The sequence below is a fragment of the Anser brachyrhynchus genome, assembly GCF_964034855.1.
Source record: "Anser brachyrhynchus genome assembly, chromosome: 1".
NCBI lineage: Eukaryota > Metazoa > Chordata > Aves > Anseriformes > Anatidae > Anser > Anser brachyrhynchus.
Window position 1 is genome coordinate 188,432,397 of NC_137694.1, and position 22,123 is coordinate 188,454,519.

The window sequence follows — 22,123 nt, forward strand, 5'->3', positions numbered from 1 at the left end:
GTCTTTCTAAGGCTATGACAACAAAATACCAGCCTTAGTGAATAAGACAAGCATTTACTCTTCTAGGTAAAACCAAGACTTAGATTACACATGACACTATCGTATCTTGGTTAAAAAAAAAAAAGTCCAGCAAGCACATGGTTCAAAGATGCAGCTACATTAGTGTTTGAGTTCAAATAAGATTGGACCTTTGAAGTGTTAAGTAGGGATGATCAGAAGGCTGTGCATGTGGTTCACGCTTCAGATCAGTTAAAGAGCACATGAACTGGACTCTTTGGTTGAAATTAAACCAGAAGATGCAGTTCAAAGGACACACCTAATGGACTCCAACCACTAAAAAGAATTCAGAGACACCAGTCTGAAGAACGCCCCCTTTAAAAGTAGGGCTTCCCCCATTAGCAGGCCAGTAGCCCACCTGAAAGGAGTTCCTTTAGCTGAAGAACTGGTAGGCCACAAGGTGCTGTGAAGTTTCGCAGTCATCCAAACTCAATCTCAGCCAAGATTAAGATTCAAATAAAAAAGAAAACGAGCATCTGGGATAATGAGCCATGCCAAACATAAGAACTACTTCATTTTAGAGCTTGTGCTCTAAGTATAATGGCTCTTTTTGAAAATGCTTCTTGTACAGATGAACCTCAATCATTGCAAGAATGGATTGTGTTCATTTAACAAAGTATCTCTATTTTTAATCCTGCAGCTTGGTATGCAACTTTTATTTACTGAATGTAATTCAAAGGTCCTATTGAGATCAAAACTAGTTTTCCTAATAAAGTACACATTGTATTGCACATGAATACGTATATTAATAAATAGCATACATGGGCAATATGTCTAATAGCTGAATGCTTTGCAAATAATGGCAGAGTGTGAAAAGTTCATAATGCATTCCTTTTTTTCCTCCTATTCCTGTTTTAAAGGAAGCAAGACAGATTGAAAAGTATCTGCTGATTTTGAGTATCTAGTGTTGATAGTGTTGATGACCCAAAGATTTTTCTTTCTTTGAGCATACAGCATATATTATCTGAACACACATTTATAAACGTAAAACACAGGATAAATTAACTTTGGCTGCAGCTAAGAAATCGCAACACTTCCACAGCTTTGACAATATGGCTTCACATCAGACTCCATAAAGCAAGCATACATTAAAACCCAAACTCTAAAACCACAAGTGCTTATGCTTCAACTTTAGGAAGAACATCAGATGTTTTCTGTGGATTGTTGTCTTGATACCAATTAACCACATAATGGCTTCAGTGTGTATCAGAGCCATAGCTTTCACCACAGAACACATTCAGATACTTGAAGTTCTGCTACTATATACACCCTCAAACATCTCGATTTCAGCTGAGTCAAGAGTACCATCCACATTCCTAAGTGTTGGGGTTTTTTGACACACAGCAGTGAATAGAACACCTTCCCCAAGAAAATCAGAGCTGGGCTCTAGGCTTTCCCCAGACTGAGGACCTAAGGTAAAAGTTCTCACATCCCAGAAGAGCAGTCCTGCTTCGTTTCTGCTTTTACCCCAGTCACAGCATTTTCCATTCCTATTGGAAAAGACCTTTCAGTACTCAGCGAGGTATTTAAGATTTATACTGAGGATACACAAGAGAGGGGATCCTCAAATTCTGATCCCTTCTCTCTGTAAATTCACATCGTTCAAGTGACAGAGGGTACAAAGTAAGAGTAAACACTTAAGATTGCTGGTTTTCCCCTCTCAAGAAATTAACCTTTTCATCACTTCCTTTTTCCATCTTCAACTTGTGTGCTATACATACCGAAGGAGATTCTTAAAGCTGCATTATGGATATAATATTAAGTAGTGGGTAGAAAGAGTGCCAAGATATAACCCAAGAGGAAGCATTCTTCCTTCTACCTCTTTGTCTTAAGTTGGAGGGAACTCTTCAACATTTCTATCAGAGCTTGTCCTGCAACCACAAAAGCTATGTTCTGCAGAAACTGGTTTGCAATAATCTACCTCAACAGCCCTGGGCAAAGGTCTATTGTTTATCCTGTTTTTATTTCTCAGAAAGTGTTTAGAAATCTACATCAAGAGACTGAATTCTGAGATCTGCACAGATTACGGAACTCAGTGATGACAGAGGAAGTTCATAGTCTCTTCAGAGCTCTGTCCAAGTACTAGTCGCACACTTATGCTGTAAGTAGAAGATCAGTAACGTAAACCTTCCAATATTATATATAACAAAATCTAAAACTCCCAACTCAAGAAAAAAATAAACCTAACAAGTGAAGGAAAACATACACTCAAAACTGAATTGGAAGTCAGGAAGCCTTAAAAACAGATTTAAACATAATCCAGTAGTGAAAGGAGATGATGTGATCACTAAGTAAGGTAACTAGATTATGTGTAATCAGAAGTGCAAGAATTTAGAATTAAGAAAACACACCTAGCAAATCTCTAAGTCTCCCTCCAGTACGTCAGGTAACAAAGCATGAACTACACTTACAACTATACTGTTCACCCTACTTATGAAGCACTGTCAGCATAATCACTAGACCAAAAACGGAGTCATTTCTCCCACTCCCCTGCCACCACAACCATCTTTTTACCCTACCATGATGGGGGGGAATGAGGGTGTGTGTGTGTACTACACTCTTAAGTCAAGGAGACAAAAAAAAATGCAAGTTTTTAGTGTTATTCTTCCCTGCAAGGTTTTCTATATCAATCAGTTAATCAGTCTAGATTCAGAGTGTGCAAAGGAAGTTGTTTGATATTCTAAGTTGTAAAGGAAGTTAGACTTCTACAAAAAAAGGAGAAAAACAACAACAACAAAAAAGGCAACCTAAAATGAAACGTCCTGAAACAAATGGGGCAGATAGTACTGCCTTTTCAAAGCTGGTATTTCTCAATCAACCATCTCCATCTAGTGGGATCAACAATGCTTGTAATTGCAGAATTTTCCAGCTCACATCAGAGATAATTATCCTCTACACAGAAATATTTTTTCTTTGTTTCTGTAGCTTTTATCTACAAAAATCCACTGACCATCTCTTGGTAGTTTAATTGGAAACAGCAGAGATGTTTTCCCGAGTGAAGGAATTGGCCATCTTGCAAAAGATTAGAAATAGACATATCTATAGCTTTTATTGTAAAGTAACAGTCCAGTATACGCAAATCCTGATCATAGTTCAATAAAATATCTATTTTAAATATAAGTCCAAAGCCCTGCAAGTTATTGGAAGATGTACTATATATCAATTTATCTGATGAGCATCCGGCCTGACAGAACACCCTTATCCGAGAATCAAGTGAAAGCCTGGGATGGCTCAGGCTGAACTAGAAATAAATGGAGGGAAAAAATGTTATAAACAATTATATTAATCATTCAGTATAAAAACTTGGTATGGAAAAATAGGTTAATTCAATTTACCTTTAGTTTATCTGGTGAAGTGTATGGAGCTTCAGGGGCATAAATTCTGAAAATATCCGCAAGACAACAAGCTACCAGCAAACGTACATCTTTATCAGGATGCTTGAGGAAAAAATCTGAAGCAAGGTGTAAAGCAAGATTTAGATAGAGCTCCTTTTCTTCTTCAGAGTCCTGGTCCATATCCATGAAAGTTTTCACAACCATCTATAAAGAAAAAAAAAAGACCTCAATACACAAAATTAAGAATTGTATTTGTGCAACATCTATCAGAAGCAATGCAATAGTACTTGTTATAAGTAAAGGTAGTAAACCAATGCTTTATTTTTCAGGGTGTGAGAAGGAAATATTCAAGTTCTTTGTCAGTTCTCCCAATGCACAGTCTCAGTCGAGTTAATGAAAGCCTGGCAGTAGGCCTTCATATATCTTCTAGAGAAAACCATGCCATCAAGTTGACCTAAAGTCAAAAAATACAGAAGCATTCCCAGAAAAGTTTAGAAAACAGCAAAACCTTATTCAAAAGGTGTATTTCTTCCTGAAGCATTTAGGGTTCCAATTTATTTTTCCCCTTTATTCTCTTTCAGCCTTGTGTTGTTCTTTTTTCCTACTACCGCTTCTGAAGAAAAGTTCGTCCCCTGTGCAACATCACCAGAAGCAGAGCGCACAATTTCAGCAGAAGCAAATATAAGACCAGTACATCACAGCAGCACACGTTGTCCAACAGGATTAAAAAGCTATTTAGTGTTATTAGGGTCCAGTGGGCTCTCTGGATGGAGGGGGGGATGGGGAGGAATCTGCAACACTGAATATTTTACTCTGTAAACACAACAAAAGCAGAAATAGCGAGAAAAATATGATTAATAACTGCTAGCTAGTGAGAATTTTTATTTTTAAAAACTTAATAAAATAAATAAAAATTGTTTGGAGGAAAAAAAACCTATTGATAAAACAAAGTAATTATGTTTTTCTCCACTTCCTTATTTGAATCCCAAAGGCAGATTTTTTTTTTAAGTTATTAACTCATTCAAATCATCAGAATGGCAATAAAGACTTAGGCAGAGGAAGATCAGTAATTTAAGCACACGCAATTTCCATTGAGAAAAATGAAGTCCTCCCAAGTCAGACACGAGATGAACCATCTGAGGTGCACTGTTGCCCTTACATACTATTAGATTAATTTTAAAAACAGAAAAAAGAACTGCATTCATTTCTATGGGAAGTAATTAGATTTATGTAATTAACGAAGTAATTAATAAATATTTAGGTGTCACAAGAGTTCTTGCAACAAGTATAGATTTTGTCTACTCTAGAAGTGAAACTTCAGTTTCTTTCTTCCTTACAACATGAAATTACATACTGGTCAGAACAACAAAATTAATCTTCTTGTTCTGTTGCAGTGCTTAAGGAAAAACAAAGAGAAACAAGCTAGTTCCCCTAGCATACTTTCCTAGTTTCTTGCAAAGCACTAGGTTAGAGAATTCCTGAGCCTGAAATTGCACCCAGACCACCATGATTAATACTCCTGGAGCTTCATCTTCCAAACGTGGCCTATATTTCTTAATCTATTCAATTTTTCTGGCTCCTACACTCTCCTACAGTAATAAACTTCACAATTTAATTTCATATAACTTAAGGAAAAGTATGTTACTAGACCGCTGGTCTAAAAATTAATATATTTCATGGCATGATCCTTTAGCTCTAGTGTATCAAGAGAAGTTGTTGAAAAAAATGCTCTCTTCACACTATTTCACCATTTCCAAAATGTTTTATCACCTTCTTTCTTCAGTGCTAATCCCTAGCTCTGAGCATTTATTTTTTTTCTCCTCAAAATCCACCACAACTTGGAGATGGCATTGATCACAAATGCATACAATTTGCAAGGTGAGCTATACTAATACAGAAATTCACCATGCATATTTTAATTTTATTCTCAGACTTCCCAATACTTTGTATTTATATAAATGGATTGTCTTTACTTAAGAAATAACAAACAGCTGCTTGTACAAATCACAAGATCCACAGAAAAGTGCTTCTTCCCTAATAGTTATGTGAATTCAGCACTCAGGGAAATAAGGAGGATAATAGTTCACCTAATTATTTTCCTCAGCACCTGCAACTGTGTTTATACTGTAGGTCTATATACTTGTGGTGTCCCCGGTAGCCTAGATCATGTAGCTCTCCATGAAGGAGCACTGTGTGGTTCTGTCTGCATACCCATGAATGCATAGCCCCAGTGAACAGCTGGACAAGAAGCACAAGACATCCTGCAAAGTACACTTATCCTGCAAGTCAGATGAAGATGACAGAATACAAGGACTAGACTCAACGCCAAAAATTAAATGAGGCTGTAATAGAAAAAGTCTCAGTAAGAGCAGTATGCATTTTCACAAGCTGAAAAAAACGCTAGTGCTAACAAATTGTTTCATCTGTGAGTGACTCCTAGCAAAAGGATCGATAAATGTTTTCTATTCAAGATCACAGAATGCACCATACCAACTATCAACTCAATTCCCAAAACACAGAAAGGTTAACAGGGGGGAGGGAAGATGGAATCCTTGTGTCTGGGAGGGTTTGTTTTGTTTTTTTCCTATTTGCTCTTAGTTGCAAATGACTTAAAACTACTTCTTAAGAAGACAAACTCCAAATTAAGCTTTTCCAGCTCTTAGGATACATAAGGTCCCTCTCCCAGATCTGTTCCCTCCTGCTTCCCAGGGCAAGCCAAGCAGCAGGCTTCCCCTCTGCACACTACTAAGAAGCCTTTCCAGAAGAGTACTTGAGTAGATAAAGAACTGTAGCTACATAATTATCCCCCAAATCTCTCCATGCTTCCTGTAGAGTTCAGCCAAAGAAACTGGTCAAGAAATTCAGAAGACATAAAAACGTATAGTATAATCAAAAGACTTTTACTGTCTTTGTGACAGAGGCTAAAATACCGTGAATAAAGTAGGTTTTAAAAAGTCAACCTTATGAGGAGCACAAATGTCTAAAACGAATGTATTCTCATGCATCCTTTTTTTTTCCCCTAAAATTAAGACTCTTTTCATGTTGTCAAGTATTTTCATTTCTAAAAGCACTGACATACTATTGGACCTGAAATAAAAATTAAGGAAGTATTCAAAATTAACATAATTTATTTCCCCTTGCGATTTTTTAATCCCATTTAAATACTTTTTGACACTCCACTTCAAGTAAGTGGTTGAACAGAAGGCACAATAGCCAAACAGTTCCTTCTTCTGAGCATAGAAAATGTTTTGTTATAAAGCCCAAGAGAAAAAAAAAAATACCCTTTCAGATAAGAAATACAGTAATAGGGTCACCGAATGCTTTATACAAGAAACATCAGTCTGCCACTAGTAGCATGCTTACTAACCTTTAGTCTTCTCACCATCTCTTCTTTAGATATTTTATCAGAGATTTCTTTGACTCCTGGAGGATATGTGATTTTTCCATCGTTGGCTCTCGTCTTTGAGTGAGCCATGATTTCGCAATTTTAAAACTGTGGGGAAAAAAAGAAAAATAAGTCAATGTTGTTTAACTAGTTTATGTTTACCTTCTCTGTCCTGCTTTTACAAGCAATTACATAAATTTAAGGGTCAAAAATCTCCCCAGAACCACACAGTCAAAAACCATACAAAGAAGAAAAATGGAAAAAAATATGTATTTGGGGGGATTTACTAATCAACATTGGGGATGGTAGCAATGGTTTTGATATTTAGGTAGACTGTCCTACCGTACGATAAAGCTTCCCAGAAATACACAAACAAAAAGCCACAAATCCTCATTACTGAATGTATTTGATCATCACACTTTGAGATGCAAGCATGAAGCTTCTATCTCATTGCATGAACTGTTACCACCACTTGTTAACAATAAACCCTAGCCAGCTTAGATTCTTATGCTTTCTGAAAACGAGCATGTGAAGCAGGCTTTGTTTTCCTAACAATTGAATAGAGCACAATTTCCCCAAACACCTAAATAGCAGTGCTTTTGAAGTGTTACACATCACTGATTTTCATTTGTGATGCGTAATTTGGCAATACAGTATTTTTGAAAAGTTTTATTCCACCCTAAATACAGCGAGAATAACCCTGACAAGTAGCACATAAGAGAAAGCAGCAGGTACAGGAAGAGAGCACGCCAACTGGAAGTCGTTCCTCTATCCCATAAAACCAAATTTTTAAACAAATGAGTACAGACAAGCAACAGTATCTCCTTCCTAAATTACAGCTATAGAACCGACTCAGCTACTCAGTTTCTCAGTCCCTTTAAACTGACGCAAGTGCAGGATGCCCCCTAACCCACCCTAAGCTATGCAGACTTCTGCTGCAGAGGAGGAGGATGCGCATTACTCTTCTACTTAAAAATGCTAAAAGCTTTACTTACATAAAACAATTAATAGAAAACAGATAACAGTGAATAAAACTACATGGCAAATGCTGGGATAAGTAGGATTTTAGAAAAAGACAATGGCAGCTTCTCTTCACTACTGCCTCGCCTTCCCACACGCCACCCCCCATTTTATTAGTCTGTAACGCTTCCTCCCAGTGCTCACCTTCCTGAACTTTACATTCCAAGTCAGGCATTTATTTTTGTACTGACCTCCCATATAAGGAGCTACATCAAAATTAGAACTTCCCAGAAATCAAAGAATCATAGTAGGGTTGAGGTTGGCAGGAACCTCGGGAGGCCCCTGGTGCCACCCCTGCCCAAGCAGGGACACCCAGGGCAGGCTGCCCAGGACAACGTCCAGTCAGCTTCTGGAGATCTCCAAGGAGGAAACCCCACAGCCTCTCTGGGCAAATGTAAGAACAGAAATGAGATTGGCCAGAGTCTACAGAGAGGTGGCAGAGAAGCACGTTCCGTTATTATGGCAGGTTATACTGTCCTACAATGACTTATTCACCTAAACCAAGGTCATTCTACACTGAAGAACTATTGGAACGTGAAACATACTCACCCACCCATCCCCAAAAATACCAACGCATTTTGTATTTTTCAGTTCGCATTCCATGATGTGAATATAAAACAGATTTTGCTTAACCTTTACTAGTCTTTTACAAAACAGAAAGTTAAAAAAACTTAAATATCAATGTTAAATGAAATAAAATATCAATGTTAAACATCAATGTTAAAGAACACCTACAGTACAACATATCTTTATTTTAGCAAATGAGGAAAAAATAAGTAGAATGAACAAGATCAGCCAAGTTCACCAGAAAGTTAACAGTCTCACAAACATTTCTTAAAAACTAATTCTGAAAAAGACAGCCCTAAATTTGCTAATAATGATCCAATTTTAATTACTGAAACAAGGTAATATAAGGCTGAAACTAAAGCTAACAATTCAAAATTCTCTTTAAATTTTCATCTCAAGCATCGGGGTACATTATTTGCCTATAATAATCAGAAGCAAAGATAAGTGTCTTTTAGTATGATTGGTCTTTAACAATTCACCATGAGGTTTTTTTCATCCTTGACTTAGACGAAGCCGTTGAACTCCCTTCACACATCAGCTATTATGTATGCTGCACACAAGAGCGTCACCTCGCTTTTCAACATACAAACCGAAGTCACTCAACAGGCATGATACGTGATGCAATTCAACAGCTACACAACAGCTGACGGTTGTCATCATCTCTGTACTTACATACACACAGCAGCTGAACTGAGTGCCACGTGCAGTTGTAGTAAAAACAGATAATGAGAAAGTTGGGGGATGAACAAAACTCAGTGAAGTAACTTATCCTAATACTCCCAAGAAAACGATGCCACCTCGATACCTACTGATTTCTTAATACGCTGTCATGACAGTGTATTAAGCTCTCAAAAACACACACAAGATGGAACCAGGTTCACTTTTCTTCCTATTTGATGCATATCTGCCATTACAGCTTCCAGATGGGATGCTGCACGTACAGACATTCGTTCTCACATTCTCACCCTGGGAATGCTGCAAGAATACATCCAACACTTTGCAGGACTGGCCAACTCACCTACTCAGACAAATAAGCCTAATTCATTTTGAAAAGCACGTGACAAGCATCAGAGCTAATTCAAGGGAAGGAAGAGGAGTTAAAGGAACTGGGGATCAAAATTCTCCTTCCAGCAGCAGACAGCTGTCAGATAAGATCAGTTGCAGCTGACACTTGATTAGAATATGGTGATATAGTCCCATTTAGAGCACATTATGAAACAATCTGGAAACAAACTTGCACATTATAGTCAAAGATGAACTGTTCAGATGATGTGTCCTACTGATATGCAAACAAGCTTCTAAACTTGACTGGTATCCAAGTCTAGATTTGAAACTGAACATGTGTATTGGGTTTAGATGGCTAGGTTTCAGTGGCAGGGACTGCAGGAGTAGCCTCTGTGAGGAGAGCCCAAGGCTGCCCTCATGTTGGACTGTGCCAGCTCCAAAAGGGACCCGCCACAGGCCAGAGCTGAGCCAAGCAGTAACACTGATAGCACCACTGCCAGAGCATACTTAAGAAAAGGTAAAAACCTCTGGACAGCTGCTCTGAGAGAAGAGTGAAGAAATCAATGCAAGTGAAGCAGCCCTGCAGCCCCCCAGGTCAGTGCAGCAGGAGGGCAGGAGGTGCTCCAGGCACGCAGCACAAGTTCCCCTGCGGCCTGTGGAGAGGCCCCTGGTGGAGCAGGCTGTCCCCCTGCAGCCCACGGGTCCCACACGGAGCAGATCTCCACGCTGCAGCCCGTGGAGGAGCCCCCGGTGGAGCAGGTGGATGTGGCCTGGAGGAGGCTGCGGCCCATGGAGAGCAGGCTCCTGACAGGAACTGCCACCACTGGGGTCCCATACCGGTGCAGTCTGTTCCTGAAGGTCTGCGCCCCATGGAAAGGGCCCAGGCTAGAGCAGTTCAGGAAGAACCACAGCCTGTGAGAAGGACCCATGCTAGGGCAAATGAAAAAGTGAGGAGTGGCAGAGATGAAGCATTACAAATGGACCACAACCCCCATTCCCTGTGTCCCTTGTGCCTCTGGGTGGGTTGGAAGAAGCAAAAAGGAGGAGTAAGAATCAGGAACGAAGGAGTAAAGTTGAGCCTGAAAGAAGGGGGTGTAGGGGGAGGAAGGTGTTTCTAGTTATGGCTGTCTCTAACAATCCTGGTCTATTTTTAAGCGGCAAAAAGGTAATCTTCCCCAAGTGGTGGGCAGACAGCCAAGGTCAACCCACCACACAACATCTAGAAAGTGATACTGGAAAATATTTTTCCTCCTCATGAAATACAAATTTAACTGGAAATTATCAAAATGAATCACACTGTTTCATCAGGAGGAATGGTCAGCAGTTTTTTTTTTTTTCAATTAAAAACTCCTTTGACAGATTTGCCCTGCCCATTGAACGGCCTCTGAAATTAACAAATGCAGGACCTAGACCCGGGCAGGGTAGCACAGCCTTCTGGAGCACCACGGGCTGAAGCTGCACTTCCCCTGCAAGCCTGTAATGAATTTTCTGAATTTCAAGTTGCAGGAGTTGGATTTTTGGTAGGAACTCACTTATGTGGGTGCTGGGCCAGCCATAAGTTTCATTTATGCTTCATTTTGCATCTATAGTAAATATAAAAGTTAACAAGTCTACCTATAAATTACATAACATATCCCTCTCAAAAGTACAGGAAACACTAAAGAGGAAACAATTTTCCACAAAATTCATACATCTAATCAAAAAGGACCATGAATTAACTTTAAAAGATTCAGCAAAACAGCCTATTACTGAGGCCATAATGGACAAAGAATAATAAACCTTTTAAACTTCCCGTGTAATTAAAATTTGCAGCTCCCTTCTGAATGTTTTTCAGGATTAATGTTAAGCTTTACCGAACATTTTTCACTTAAAAGAAATAGTAAAAATAAAACCTATCATTCAACATGAGAAAATTCAACGCTAAACTACCCCCTTATACAGCAGTTGTCATTTGAATTATTATCTAAAAAAAATTGAATTAGCTTGTTACATCCCACTGCTAGGAACTGCTGTTCTTCCGGACTGCCGATATAGCTGTGCATACCTAGCTCTGTCAAAATAATCTGTGTTGAATACTTAATAGGATCTAGGATTTTTCTGGTTGCTTGTAACCTGATTCTATCCAAATAAAAGTCTCAGTAATTTCACGTACCAATTATGCCAGCTGTTCCAGTTAACCTCTGTCAGGGAAAAAGACGACAGTGACAGCTAAGAACTGCAGCCTCCAGTTCAGCTGCACCTAGAACATGTTTGAGCATGAAAATCCATAAGCCAAATGAGGTGATCCAGTGATTCAATTTTTTTCATTTGTTTTTAAAGATACACTGTATTCCTTTGGAATGTATTGGAAGATGACAAACATTTTGAAAGACAACAAGAAAGTTTCTTTGAGACTGAGATTCAGTACAACAGATTCAGCCGACAGTTGGGTTTTGTTTGTTTGTTTTTAATAACTTAAGCTTTAAAAGTTTTTCACGATGTTTTCAAAAAAACAGCATTATTCCACGCACACAATCAGAAGGCAAAGAAAAAGGGGAATGGAACAGAGTGCTCAAAACAGCACCTTTTCTTAAGGCCAGATAACGCTTAGAGCCCAGAAATCTTTTGCAGCAGCCACGATGTATGCTTATCCTAGCTGATCAGGAAGATGTGTGTTGTTTCTGCTGGTATATGACAACAAAAAAAGCAGATAAATATAGAAAGAAAATTCAATAAATATATGATAGACAAATGCTAACCTTAATACATAAAGCCTGATTGAATCATGATTTTTATTCCTGGCTATGTTAAGCATTATTATAAGCTAACTCAAGTCTTGAAAAACTACTTTACAATGAAAATAAACATATTCTAAACAAATTTAGCACTAAAAATATGAATTACATTCCTTGCACAGAAAGAGATGGTTCAGTAGGAGTTAAGATGTCTGCGCACTGTTTCTTTCAACAGAGAAGCACCACTTGAAATGTAACTTGGAAGACTTGAAATTGGGAACCAAGAGCACGGATATGTATTTAAAAAGGCTGAATTTAAAAAGTGAATTTCCAAGGGGGAGGATGGAAGAAACAAGTATAAGAAAAGAAACAGAAAAGACAAAATACATACTCTTTGTACAATGATAATAAGAAAAGGAATAAGCAACAACAAGGAATAAGCAACAAAAACAGAAGTTGCACTTATTGGACATTAAAACAGGATGGATTAAAGTCATCCAATTCCTGTGGAAAATAATTTAAATCAAAAGAACACACTTAAGGCAAAATTATAAAAGACAGCCAGGGCATGGACACAGAACAATTCATTACCCTACACAGAATGAATTAATAACATTACTAGTTAATAAATTTGGCAGTGTTAATAGTAACATTGCCAAAATTTGGTCAAATTTCAACAACTGGAACACAAATACACAGCTCTGTACTTAATTAGCAGGACCTAATAGTTACTCGGTTTCAGCTGAGCAAGTCTACTGGCCATGACATTAAATATTAAAAGATTCAATATTCAGATGGTTTCTATCTAGCATTTAATTCTTTATCAATAATATACTTACACAAACTCTAACTGGTCAACAGCATAAAATACAGCTTACACATATGCAAGATGTCAATCCAAGTTTTGTTTGCATATTAAGTACCTATGCTATTTCATTAATAGGTCAGTAAATATCACTGCAGAATGTTAAGTCACTGATCTAAAAGGAGGAGTTAAACCACACCATTTAACTGTATTTTGTTTGGATGACAGTTCACACTGCCTATGGTGATTTAATTAACTGTGCTAATCATTAAATAAAGTATACCTTAACATACATGAGGTCATATGTCAACAATACTTTTTCAGAGATCCAGACATGTGTCTAGATCTTACTCCTTCAAGTATTTTTGAACAAGTCTTTTCCAAGAGATAAAGTGAGCTTTAGCAAATCAATTCTTAAGTTCCTTACAAGTCTGTGTACTGCCTTACTATTCCTTCCTCTTAAAATCCAGAACACAAACATAAGGGTGTATAAGGTCACCAATTTTACAAACTTCATCATTCGTATTTTCCAAACTTTCACTGAACATATATCAAGTTACTTCTCAAGACCAGCATTTTTAAATTACATATACAAAATTTTAGAAAGCTTACACAAGTTTGACCTATACAGATGCTTATACTTTTAATTCTATGCTTGCAAGACATTTTACAATGAACTGCTGGGCTCCACCTGGGCCAGAGCAATCGCAGACAAGAGCACAGACTGGGAGAAGAACTCACTGAGAGCAGCCCTGCAAAGGACTTGGGGGTTGTGGTGGACGAAAGGCTCAACATGAGCGTGTGCCTGCAGCCCAGAAGGCCAGCTGCGTCCTGGGCTGCACCAACAGAGGGGTGGGCAGCGGGTGGAGGGAGGGGATTGTGCCCCTCTGCTCTGCCCTCGTGAGGCCCCACCTGGAGTGCTGCGTCCAGGGCTGGGGCCCCCAGCACCAGAAGGACGTGGGGCTGTTAGAGTGGGTCCAGAGGAGGGCCATGAAAATGATCAGAGGGCTGGAGCACCTCTCCTATGGGGACAGGCTGAGAGAGCTGGGGCTGTTCAGCCTGGAGAAGAGAAGGCTCCAGGGAGACCTCATTGTGGTTTTTTCATAAGACATAAGGGGTCTTATGAAAAAAGATGAAGTAGGACTCTTTACTCAGGTAGATAATGACAGGACAACGGAGAATGGTCTTAAACTAGAAGAGGATAGATTTAGATAAGACATTAGGAGGAAATTCTTCACTGTAAGGGTGGTGAGGCCCTGGCACAGGCTGCCCAGAGAAGCTGTGGATGCCCCATCCCCAGAGGTGTTCAAGGCCAGGTTAAATGGGGCCTTGGCCAACCTGATCTAGTAGGTGGCATCCCGGCGCAGAGCAGGTGGGTTGGAGTTAGATGATCTTTAAGGTCCCTTCCAACCTGAGCCATTCTTTGATTTTGTGACAACACACTTTCATGTCCACAGAACTACTCTAAGTGTAACCAAATTTACCAAATTGCTTGCATGGAAGAAAGTTGCACGTGGAGAGCTTTAAAAATCTGTGTTTACACAGTGCGTATCACTCCCACAAGAAGAAAGGATGTACAAGTGCTCACCAACCTGTTCTCCACAACCTGACAGTACGGCCAGTGGCCTCTCTCTGTCTCTCTCACCATTCAACCAACATGACAGAAATGGTTTAGAAGCAAGTGCCAAGAATATATTCCCTAAGTTGTCTCAGGGAATACCGCGGGGATGTCAAAACTTTTTCATCTCCTAAACCATAATACGGAGTTCACTCCGAAGCTCAGTTTCTCTGTTAGCATGCTGTTTGTCATTTCTTTGTGCTATTTCTCTGGTTTTGTACCCTCAGTAGGTAAGATCCTTGTCTGAACACAGAAGTCACTGCGAATGCTTTAAGAGCACTAGCTTTGTTTCAACAATACAGCGGGCATGAAGAAATTGGTCAAGCTGTAATTTACACAGAAGATACAAGGTATTCAGAAGAGAGAGAGCTGCAACATGCAGAAGTGGAAGAGGAGACATCTTTCTACTTCGACAGGGTTATTAATAAAACACAAATTTAATGATATAAGCCATTTACAGAAAAATTTTATATCCTGTTAAATTCCTGCTGCGTAGAGCTGATTGACAACAATTGATCAGGGTGAGAAGTGACTTAGGTGGTAGACACTTTCATTATGTAAGTGCCACTAAATTAAAGCTATTTCCATAATAAATCTACTACAAAGGAGTTGTAAGTCCGCTATGAAAAGGTATTCCAGGCTGAAACTTGACAGTTTCTTTTCATCTGGTGAATATAACAGAAAACTTTAGTGTTGAATCAAGCATGCTCATGAAAACCTGCCTAAGTTTTCACACTGACTCAGGTATGTCTAGATGAATACCTTCCAACCTCTTTCAGAAATATTATTTTGTTTACTTATTCATCATTAAATCAAGATGCTAGTACGAAGACAATGTTAGCTTCAGATTTCTGCAAGGCAGCACTATACACAGTAAGGATCGACACAGGAAGATTTTACAGAAATTGCTAATTAAAGTTCTTCAGGAATGAAGAACCACATTGTAAGGCAAAAGTTACGCTCTCAACCAGGGAAAGTACAGGAGAAGTACTGAGTTTCACTATGGAAGACTCATTAATAGCAATCCTTTGACTGTTAACGCTAAGTGACAATGCCTGTTTAAAACAGGAAACACTGCGTTTTTCAACCCTACATTAGAAAACACGGTGAAGCACCGTCAAGCATCTTTATCCACAAAGTGTTTACCTAATAAGATAATAATGAAAAGATGTGCATGTAATAACTGCAAGAGGAGGAACTTTCATAAAGTACAGACGATTTGGAGGATTCAAGAATAAAGAACAAAACATACCAACTTCAGTACCAAGCCTTGTCTTAACATGCACACTAAAAACCTGCAAACAACTTACACAGAAGGTGGTACTCCACTTTGCAACCACTTGGGAAATGGTCACAGATAACTCCCAAGTTTTGGGAATAATGTTTTTTAAACTTCATTAGATAAAGTCTCCCAAAGATTAAGTACACATTATTCAATACTGATTTATCTCAGCATTGAGGTCGCTCCAAGTGGTGCTGCGGATGCTTGCAGCTTCCAGAAGATACAAGAAGGAGCCAACTTGTAAATTTCAGCATTTTAAAAGTGATTAAAAGCAAAGAGTGCTTTTGTTTCTCCATTTTAAGGCCATTTAGTAAACAGCGTTTTCACTGATATAAAACCAGGTTTACAGTAAGTAAATAGAACAGAAACTACAAAACAGAATTCACTACTGAAACAACCAAGAACAAAGGAAAAACAAAACTGTCCTCTAATTGTGGGATCTCAGCTTTCATACTTTTACCCAGGACAAAGTAAATCAATTGTAGGTATTACGACTACAATCCCTTATTTCTGTGTGTGGCTGCAGGAAAAGAAATAAGGCCATATACACTGGAAAACTATAGCAAAAGATTCTAACAGAGAGAGAAAATGTAGAATATAGCTAAACAAAGGAATACTTACTAACAAAAAATGTGTCATTATTTGTTTCATAAACTGGAAAAGATTGTAGGCTGATAGAATGTGTTAGTAAAATAGACATCTGCAATATATTTGCCAGTTAGCCAAACACAAGGGAAAACATTTCATCTCATCGCTTGTTAGGTGGTCATATTATGAAAGCCAAAAATACGAAAGGTTAAAGAAGACAAGTGTGTAACAAGCAGACCCTGTGGTCAGCCTCCTCTGTTCACGGTGAATTCAAAGTATGTGACACTACAACGAAATAACAGTGTAATCACAAAAAATGGTAGCAGTGCGAAAGAAGTGCAACAAACCATTCCAATGGGCTTGAATTTGAATTTGGCTGGACAGGAACGTGGCAGTTTTTGCCTAATACACATGCTTAAAACTTCCAGTGTTGTAGATAACTTATTTTTCTCTAGAAAAATACAATTCCTTAAAGGAGTGGAAAGAAAGAATGCATAGAAGGAGCTGAAATAGGCAGGATGTCATTATACTCAAGAAATCAGGAATGTAGTTCTCACTTGAACCACTTTGGATGTTGAGGATTTTGTGAAAAGACAACACTTGTCCAGTGGGGAGGAGAAGCAACGAGAAAGGCAGGAGCAAAGAATAGGGGGAAGTTTCATTAAGCCTGAGAGAAAGACATTAAGTTTTTGACAATGACCTTTTCACCTTCACCTTCAAAGGATGAAACCTTCTCACAAACTAAAGATCACCTCACTTAATGAGGAACAGCTGCTAACACTTCTCATTTTCTTGATAGTCCCCATTAATATATATATGCACACACACACACGTATTTTTAGTCACTTCAGCTTTGACAAACTTGAAATACTTAGAGGATATATCCCATGTGAAGGGTTTTCAGTTGGCTCTTAAGTGGTTCAATCATGTCCGAGAATTAAACCAAGACAAAAAACTGAACCCAATATATCACAAATCTGTAAAAAAAAAAAAAGTTTCCCTATCCTCTAGAATACAAATATGAATTCAAGACAACAGTGCTGTTATCATACCAAAGCACATGCTTTGTCTGCCTTGTCCCCCAAGAAAGCTTGCCAAAGCCTCTGAAAAACTGCATGACATACTTATTCTCTACAGATGCTTGACTTTTAATACTAAAACCTACTGAATTGTCTTTCTTGATTATGTCCATGCCTTGACAATCTCTACTTCACGATTATTTGAATAAAATTTAGGAAAGAATGCAGTCAAAAAAGTAGCTGGTGTCTACAACAAGAGCATGGTCTAAGCAAGACTAAACTAGAAGTGCATATATAAAGTTAACTCAAGAGGTCAGGCCTCTTGCATCCTTCTTGCTAATGTGATGACTGCCATAAGGAAAATGAACTCACCTGCTCACATAGAAGGTTCAAATTAATCAGTACTAAGCTGAAGTGAGAGTGTTTGCATAAAACACTTTCTGGAAATAGTGACAAGACTTGCGAATAAAGCATGGTGATTTAGTTATTACAAAAGACATTCAGGGAGCATTATGCAAGATCATAAAGCTCACTAGAGAACACTGTGTCTACTGTTGGTGAATGAAGACTCATTTCATACATACCTCATCTTGACACATAAGCTATACTTGTAGATTTATTTCTGCTGTTATGTACATGCAATCTGTCAAACATCCATCCCAACATCAACTATCATTCCTGGTATCTAGCAGCTTAAGTTGTCAACTTACTTATTCTGGGCAGGAACAATTATTATTCCACAGGCTGCTGAGAGCAACATCTGAAGTAACTGGAAAATCAAAGCCAAATTGGTCACACAGAAACCACAGAATTTGGAGGGGGGATTCAGTTAACATATTCCTTTTACAATATATATTCGATTTGCAATTCACCCAGCTTCTTTAGGGGAATGCCTTTGAGATACCCTGCCTTTCTGGTGCTGTAGAAAAATCTGATACACTGATGCTCCAGATGTATTTTGACACACACCTGCAGTCCTGTTCACATCCCCAGAAGACGGAGAGTGTAATTCAGTGAAGTCTCAGCATCTGTGGAAACCATAAACCAAAGCGTTCTGAACACCATTTGGCATTTCAGGCATAGGGAACCAACAGCAGGATACGTAATGCTGCTTCCATTCTGCCACGTGAAACTATCACACACCAACATTACCCATTCAAAAAGGTTAAAAAAAAGTTCACAACATCCTACCTATACTTTTGAGCTTCCCAATATTGAGAAGCAATTAAATTTGTCCCTGTGAACCTCATCATGAACTGCCATTGCACCAGGGTAAAGAGTTCTCAGTGGAAAACTCGGAAACAAAACACTTCAGCTCCTCTGTCAAGAAAGGCACATGCACACATCTGGAAGACCAAAACTACCCCGTGTCACACTTGCTCGGGATATATGACAAAACTTAAGTTTGCAAACAATATCCCATGAGTATGTAACAACAGGAGATGATTTTGTCAACATTCGGAGACAACGAATGGTTGCATTTAATAAAAAGACAAGCAGTACGTAAATAAACCCTCTGTTTTGAAAGGTCCAAACTGAAAACAGATTCATACAAGTCCAACATGGACAGCATTCATGCCAAAGGCACAAAACAATCTAGAATTTTAGACTGTTTTGCCCCTTGATTTTAGTGCAAGAAGTTTTCACGTTACAAAGTAATTTCAACCGGTTGCTTTCTATAAGTTGTAAGAAGTAATCATAGCCCCCAGGAAACAGGAGTTACACCACGAAGACTGGAAGTACAGAAACAAGGCCCAAGAATGAGATAAACCAAGATAGCCATCATAGAAAAAAATTTTAAAAAATGCACATTATTAGCTAGAAATGAAAAAAGTACTATTGCATAGTAATGACTAGACATCAAGATAATATTGAAATAACCTAAAAAGTCAGCTGAACACCCATTTTGAAAGTAATGACAGGGAAAACTTCATTTCCCTGGCAATCGGTAACAGCTTTATTTGATCAGATGTTACTGTCTACACCAAGAACCTCTATATTTTCAAACCAAAGCAACTACACAGGCATTACCTTAAAATTCAAGAACCAGTGTGGTATGCAAAGTTCTTTGAAGGTATTTAAAAATTAAGGTGTAGTACACCATCAGATTAAGTAACAGCACTGCCGTTATTTTCTTGTAATAATGCAGAGTGGAAAAATAAACTAGTGCATCTGCACTGGCAGTATAGCAACAACATCTTTGAGAGTTTAGAAAGAAATCTGTATCCTAAAGGAAGAATTTTAAATACAGGGATAAGCGTCACTTATAAGGACATCATATTAAGCTGGGATAATTTCTTTGATTGGTCTGTGATAAAACAATTTGCATTTTTTCTTACACTTAAAATCATTTATTATGTGAGCATTACATTGGATTGCACAGTTAACACAGAGATGTGTCAGATTTTCTTTCAGTAAAACACTGAAAGAATAGAGAAACTGAAACACTTTTAAGTAAAAGGACAACATTTGAGCCCTAAACAAGAAATATCTGCTAAAGGCCTAAAAAAAAAAAAAAAGCTGTAGGTGAAAGAGAAATAAAGGGGAGGGAGCGGGGTGTCCAAGCACGATTAGACACCAGTACTATGCAACCACACCACGTAGCTAAACAGATTTTAAGGTACTGGTACGAACTTGCTTGGAATACCACGTACAGTGACCAGCACCTATAGTCGGGATAATTCAAATGGGAAAATAGTGCCAACGAAATCTATTACCTCGGGAGAGCATATAAAAGATGAGACAGTCAAAGGGATAAGCAGAAGAGAGGCAGAAAACTCTTGTAAATACCAGAAATACTGGAAGATACCCCCACCCCAAAACCAACCAGGACAGCTCAAAGATAAATAGAAATAATTGAGACAACTTAGAAAAAAATGATAATTAGAAGAAGACTAGTTTTTTTTAATTAAAGTTTTGGAACCACTTTCTGATTGATAATCAAAGCTAAATATCCGAATCAAATCTAGCAGAACTCCCTCAGCATAGGGAGATGAGCACCTTGCTGGTCTAGGCTACGCGATTTTGCATTTGAAAAAGCAAACCTCTCACTGCAAAATATTTCTTCTACCAAAACTACTAAACACATTGAAAGAAAATTCTTAAACTGGTACCCCAAGAAACAAGGGAAGCACTGATGTCAAAGCACCAAATCAACACTTCACAATACCACCAGTCTATGGCCACAATTTTGGCAGAGTCCTCCCTTAGCGGGGAAACTTCTTGAAGATGCAGCGCTTCTGTACTTCCATCCACTCCTATGCAATATGAACGAGAACGGTTTCCTTCCTCTAACGCTTGGAAAGGAACAGGGGTGGGGGGAAGGAATAGTATTTTTCTTTACATTAATTCTATTTTCAAAACAGCGTAACAAAGCCAGCCATAACAGCCTCATATTTTGCATAACTGAGGTACATTACTTTAGGAAGCTAATATTTATAATATTTATACAGGAGGGAAGAAAAAGCATGCAAGAGTGGCATAGATGCCACTGGGAAAATAAGGGGAACACAGCAGAAAACAGAAGACAACTACAACAGACAGACATTAGAAACAAATCAAATTTAATCCCTGCGTTGCCCCTTGGGAGGACACAGCATTTGGTATCATTTTAGTATTTCTTTGGCAAAAAAAGCCTTAGAGCGCCTCACTGTTAAAGGTTTAATTCTTACAAAAATGCAAAGAATACCAGCATGCTACCACAGAAGCAAAACAACATTTTGTGAAATTATGCAGATGGACAACAAATATCAAATTGCTTTGGTAACAAGTCAGAACTTGTATCCACAGATATAAAGTTCCCTCCCATTTCTAACTTAGTATATGATGATCTAAAAAAAAAAAAAAACAAACATCAAAACACTTAGCACCCTATTTTACAAATGATTCAGTCACAATGACTGAAAAATAAACTAAAAAATAATGCTAGTAGGATGGTTTGACTTGTGAGACCCAAAAGAAAGCACGGGTATTCCACTGTGAAGCCAGATATGCTAAGTAACACTGCATCCACCCCTATGCGATGTGAATTACAAACAAACATTTATAGTGGGGTTGCATACTGAAATCTTAGTACCAAAGTCACATTGAGCTGGGCGTTTAACAAACAGAAGTTGTCTACCCAGATGGCTTACACCATCAGCTTCCCCCTCCGATAACTAGAACATTATTTGCTTTTCACAAGACTTTGACATGACAGCAAGCCATAGATTGAAAAAATAATTGTGTCCCTGAAGACAGAGGAAGAACCCGTAATTTTGTTTACAAAATGCCAACGAAATGAAGAATTACTTCAGCCATGTGAACTAACTGCACTAGTGATGGGTTATTAAGGCCAAAGGACTAGAAGAAACTTCAGGTGACAGAGTCCAGTCATCTGCTATCATACCCAAACATACCAGTAAGACCACTTTAAAAAAAGTGAACCTGAAGACTTCAGATGTTTCAATCTGCAAAGTCCAGCTTACCTTTGACATTTATCACTATGCTCAGCTAACAAATAACTCTCTTTGCCAATAATCTATTCATTCCTGTAATTTCTTTTAACACAGTTATTCATCCCTATCTAATTACACAGTCCTATGGATTTGTGTTTCCACAGAATCAGAAAACGGCTGATAATGAAAGGGCCCCCCGGAGGCCCCTGTTCCCACCCCTGCCCAAGCAGGGACACCCAGAGCAGGCTGCCCAGGACCACGTCCAGGCGGCTTCTGGAGATCCCCAAGGAGG

The 22,123-nt window shown here is 38.5% G+C and overlaps 1 protein-coding gene across 5 annotated transcripts in view; it reads right to left on the reverse strand.

The window, feature by feature from the left end:
* Nucleotides 1–22,123, reverse strand: part of PDS5B (PDS5 cohesin associated factor B) — a 113,395-nt gene that overhangs the window by 83,491 nt on the left and 7,781 nt on the right. For 4 of the 5 annotated variants that reach the window (XM_080577417.1, XM_080577414.1, XM_080577416.1 and 1 more), the window contains exons 2-3: nucleotides 6,760–6,885; nucleotides 3,393–3,596 (exon numbers count right to left, since the gene is read on the reverse strand). In XM_080577417.1, the coding sequence (XP_080433543.1) occupies nucleotides 3,393–3,596; nucleotides 6,760–6,867 (312 nt within the window). In that variant the 5' untranslated portion in view covers nucleotides 6,868–6,885. Of the gene's footprint in view, nucleotides 1–3,392; nucleotides 3,597–3,900; nucleotides 4,206–6,759; nucleotides 6,887–22,123 lie in introns of those variants that run through there. The other variant, XM_080577415.1, reaches the window with a different exon arrangement.